The sequence below is a fragment of the Cyprinodon variegatus genome, unplaced genomic scaffold (assembly GCF_000732505.1).
Source record: "Cyprinodon variegatus isolate N-32 unplaced genomic scaffold, C_variegatus-1.0 Scaffold1031, whole genome shotgun sequence".
NCBI classification, from domain to species: Eukaryota; Metazoa; Chordata; class Actinopteri; order Cyprinodontiformes; family Cyprinodontidae; genus Cyprinodon; species Cyprinodon variegatus.
The window spans coordinates 71,626-76,187 of NW_015151484.1; the positions used below are offsets into that span (position 1 = coordinate 71,626).

At 38.2% G+C, this 4,562-nt stretch overlaps 1 protein-coding gene across 2 annotated transcripts in view; it reads right to left on the reverse strand.

Moving 5' to 3' along the window:
* Positions 1-916: 916 nt before the first annotated feature.
* Positions 917-4,562, reverse strand: part of LOC107100940 (ubiquitin-conjugating enzyme E2 E1) — a 13,578-nt gene continuing 9,932 nt past the window's right edge. Inside the window, exons 5-6 of one of the 2 annotated variants that reach the window (XM_015399632.1) lie at positions 2,781-2,928; positions 917-1,215 (exon numbers count right to left, since the gene is read on the reverse strand). In XM_015399632.1, the coding sequence (XP_015255118.1) occupies positions 1,118-1,215; positions 2,781-2,928 (246 nt within the window). In that variant the 3' untranslated portion in view covers positions 917-1,117. The remainder of the gene's footprint in view (positions 1,216-2,780; positions 2,929-4,562) is intronic. The other variant, XM_015399634.1, reaches the window with a different exon arrangement.

A 4,562-nucleotide genomic window follows, 5' to 3' on the forward strand; every position in this document is an offset into this window, starting at 1 on the left:
CACGACATTTTCACACTAAATATACTATATTATTCCATTACTTTTAGTAGAAATGCTACAAATAAGAGATTGTAAAGGTGTGTGAATGATCTGAAGTAACTACACACATGCATCGGATCAGGATTCTTCACCATCCGCACCCCAGTGGGCAGAACTCATTTCCCATCTGACCAGAAGATTTTCTGGATTTCCAGAACTGGAATCATAAGGGAAGTCAACTTTCCACCAATCCTCTGGTGTCCATCCTCGCATGTCGAGCAGTGCAGACATTTGTTCATTAGTCATTTGTTTTTGGCAGTCAAGTTTTTTATGCAGTGAAAGCACCCGTCTGCTGCAAAGCTTGGCCAAGCTCTGTTCTGGTGGAGACTTCAAATTTAATTGCTCTTATGGAGCTTCTTGACTTCCTGAAATGTTTATTTTCAGCAACTGAACTTCTTAATCTGTTTCTTGGAAAACTATTAGCAGCATTATTTTTACTGGTTTTCTTTGCGAGAAGTAATATATTGATGGCAGAAACCCTTTTTTGTGATTTGAAGCTAATCTGATCCTCTAGTATAGAAATAAGTCTAATTAGAGATGTTCAGCTGGACTCTTTCCAGCTTTGGCTGTGCATAGGATACGGCTCTACTACAGAAAGCTTCAGTGTTTCACTTTGGTTAAAAAAAAATCTTAAATATTAAATAGTAAGCTAAAAAGCATTTCTGTGATAATTTGATATTTGAAAAAGTGCTTCTACTATAAAAAACTTTATTTTGTTGACTAGAATAACTATTAGACCGCATCCTTAAAGCAGAGCATAAATTAAACCTGCTGTCATTTTATTTAAACCAACATGTTTTTATTTCTGTAGCCTGTAAATTTAATATTTTATTTTTATTAGTTGAAATCACAGAGAAATAACTGGATGAGTTGGTACATCGTTTTCCTTTATTAGCATGTTCACAGAGATAACTTAACCAGGAAACAAAAATTATAGCCGACAAAGTACTAAAAATATGAGATAAAAATAACCCCTGTCACAAACAACACAGATCACCCCCCACCCCGAGCCTCCTCTTCCTCCTCCTCCTCCTCTTCTTCTTCTTCGTCCTCTTCCTCCCACTGGTGTCCTGTGGGTTTATGTGGCGTATCGTTTTGTCCACTGTTTGGCTGTTCGGTCATGTTCGGCTCTGTTAGTCGTGTACTGAGTGGCGATGCTTCCCACCAGAGGATCAGCTGAAAAGAAAAAACAGGCTTTTGTTCTGGTTTCTCTGAAAGTCCAGTATAATTATTGTTTAGAACAACCTGAAATAAATCATAAAGAGTTAAGGATTGGTGCCTTGACTTCTAAGACCAACATTTCATAAATGTAGGACTCGGCTGCCTCTATGGAGAGCTTGGAAGTTTAATCTGCCTTTAGTTGATTGGAGCGTATCTTAGGCATTAAAGCCCATTCATTAAAATTGCTAGCAGGGAGCAAAACCTTGAACCAAAGCAGTAATAAGGTCCACAGTTCTGAGATATTATTGAGGAATCTTGAATTGTGTTAGAGCAAATATGTTTCTTATATATCTGGCGACTCCAAATGTCTCCACTGTGTTTAGGTTCGGGGTTCAACCTTCATTTGAGCTGCAGCTGAAGTTCTTAGTTAAAGCAGACGGCGCAGCAAATAAAATCTGCTTTTATTCAACAACTGGTAGCGGAAGATGATTAAAGATGACATGCATCCCTAAAACAACTCCTGCTTCAGATTTAAGCCTCATAAGTGTGACTTTATTTTTGTTTCTATATATCAAACATTTATTACATTATTATTTTCCTCTTTTAAAGCAGGAAAATAAGCAACCTTCCAGAATCTACCTCAATGCTATTCCTGTTCTGGGAGCGCCACTCCTGCTGAGTCACCATTAATGGGGAGCTGCATGACCGGCCACGCCCACCAGGAACAGAGGGAGGATAGGAACGACGTGCCTGACCTTGGTGTTTTGTTGTTTTTTTTAGATTTGTGAAACGTAGGTCTTTATTTGATAGCAGTCAGGCAGGAAAGGGGGTAGAGAGGAATGCAGCGAAGGTTTCAGGGTTGACATTTTGAAGGAGGACTGCGCGTATATGGGTCACATGCTCTGCCCCAGCGCTTCTGCCACGCCCCGTCGCTGGTTTTCTATAGGCTAAAGATCCCAGGACTAAGACTTCGTTCTTAGATATGGACCAACCTTGACTGAATTCTACACTGGTGTTATTGTCAAAACTCCCCTTTTATTCAACGATCTATTTAAATAAAAACAGTGATGAATTTTATGACTGTTGATTTACCGCTGTGAGATAAAGGGTATAGACAATGTAGGTTTATAGTTTCTACCATGATCTGGTGAGGAATTATGATCTGATAATATCTTAACATTACAAATACAGACATTTAAATTTAGTTATTCTTAAGAAATTGGATAAAAATGAAAATAATCTAAAAAGCTTTTCCTTTTATTCCGTGTCCGTCACAAACCATAAATGAAAGAAATACTTTTATGGACTGAATAGAAACTTTGTATAAAAAAGAAAAAACGATTCTTCAAGCACAACCACTATTGCTTGTGTTCTATAAATTAAATAAAAGTATCCTTCCATGACCTCCAAAATTATTTAAAATTCTGTTTTTTGGGGGGATTAGAAGCAGCATCCTGCCCCAACAGCTTCCTTTGTGGATGAAGTTTAGCAGATAAAATGGTTTTAAGAAGGGAAGTCGTTTGTTTACTCTGTAGGAACATGTAAACTCTCAGTAGCTCTAACTAAGGAGTTGGTCTTACCTGGGTTACAGTCTGTGAGCAGGGAGCAGATGGACAGCAGCACCTTGGAGATGGTGAGGGCGGGGCTCCAGTTGTCCTTCAGGATGTCCAGGCAGATCACCCCCTGGCTGTTGATGTTGCAGTGATAGATCCTCGTACGGAACGTGACCTAAAGACACAGAACATTCAGTAAATAGACGGTCGGTTACCAATGAGTCTAACTGTTTTATTGATGTCTGTTACTAACATGATGCTTTTGTGATACAGAAAACATTAAAATGTAATCAGTAGTAGAAAGCAGGGAAACACCTGAGACTCTAGGTTTTTTACCCAGCTCTAGGGAGCCCTCTAGTGGCAAAAGACCGACTTTAAATATATGCAGTCATTTTCTAAAAGGAGAGTTTCTTCTTTCCCACTCAGAAAGACCGATTCCATTACTATAGATAAAGCATAAGACACCTCAGACCTTCTTTATCTAAAGTTCACATTTGTTTACAATTCAAAAAGCATCAACGTTGTGATGTCTTCACTTTCAATCAATTCACACGTTAATGTAATGCTGAATTTATCAGCTTTACTTTTTGTAGACTAAAAGGAAGGAGTTTCTTTCATTCAGCAACAACAGTAACATATCGTTCCAATTGCAATTTTGTTTAAAGATAATGTGTAATTATTAATTCATGCAAATTTCTATTACCATGACAACAGAATAACAAAACTGTAGCAGGCCCTCTAGCATTATATTACTACAGCTGAGTCATGTAGTCACCTGAATTACTATAAATCAATTTAAGACAATTACTGCTCTATTTAAATATTTAGGAGAAATCAACTAGTTTCCATGACAACAATGATGTCTATTTTTATTATCATTATCACAGTCATTGTAGGGATACAATATACGATGATACAATGTTTGCCTAAAAAGCTGTTCGGCCTAAAGAGTTAAACAATAAGTCCCCACTCCATGAATTAACAATAGCTGTTAGAGATAAAAACACAATCAGGGTGTAGAAAGCTACTCCAAATTTCTATCTGTATATATTTAGCCTTTCTATAGTTTTAAATGAAAACAACAAAGAAGGAAATACACACACACACACACATAAAAATAACTATCAACAGGGTCTACAGTGTCTGACGTGCACAGTTCAACAAAGACAGACAGACCTCTATTCTAAAACTACATTATCTACTTTAAGGTTTCATATGTTGGATGTAAAAACTATTTTTTAGCAAATGTCTTCTGCCTAAATTTGGATTATGTTTTGGTGTATAACTCATTTTAGTCTTCAAATTCAAATATATATAATAATTTTTTTGTAAAATTCTAGTTCAAAATGCATCATTTACTCCATTTAGGGCGCTTCAGTGAGTCGCTGGCTGCTGCATTCCCCCTGAACTGCGATCCAGGTATGTGGATTGCTCCTTCATTCTTAAAGGAGGTTCTGATCCAACGACAACACAGACGTTGTTAAAGGGAGCCTCAGAGGTGCCGCCTCACAGAGACAGTGAAGAAGTAGCATTGCTAGTGTTGTGCCAGAATAGCAGAACTGGCTGAGAGTCGTCATCTTTCTGTACACGCAGTAGTAAGTTGGTCGATTATCAAAGGGGGCGGGACTGTTGTGGCGGAAGGTTCGCAAGCATGTTTGGTTTTGGCCGGTGGAAGCATACTCGGAAGCATACTAGTAGGTTCACAATGGGAAATGACATTGGGACCAAGTAGCACTAAACTGGCGACTTAGAAACGACGCTGTCAAGGAACGCTATGGACAGAGGAAACATGCAAGAGGAGGAGAGTTT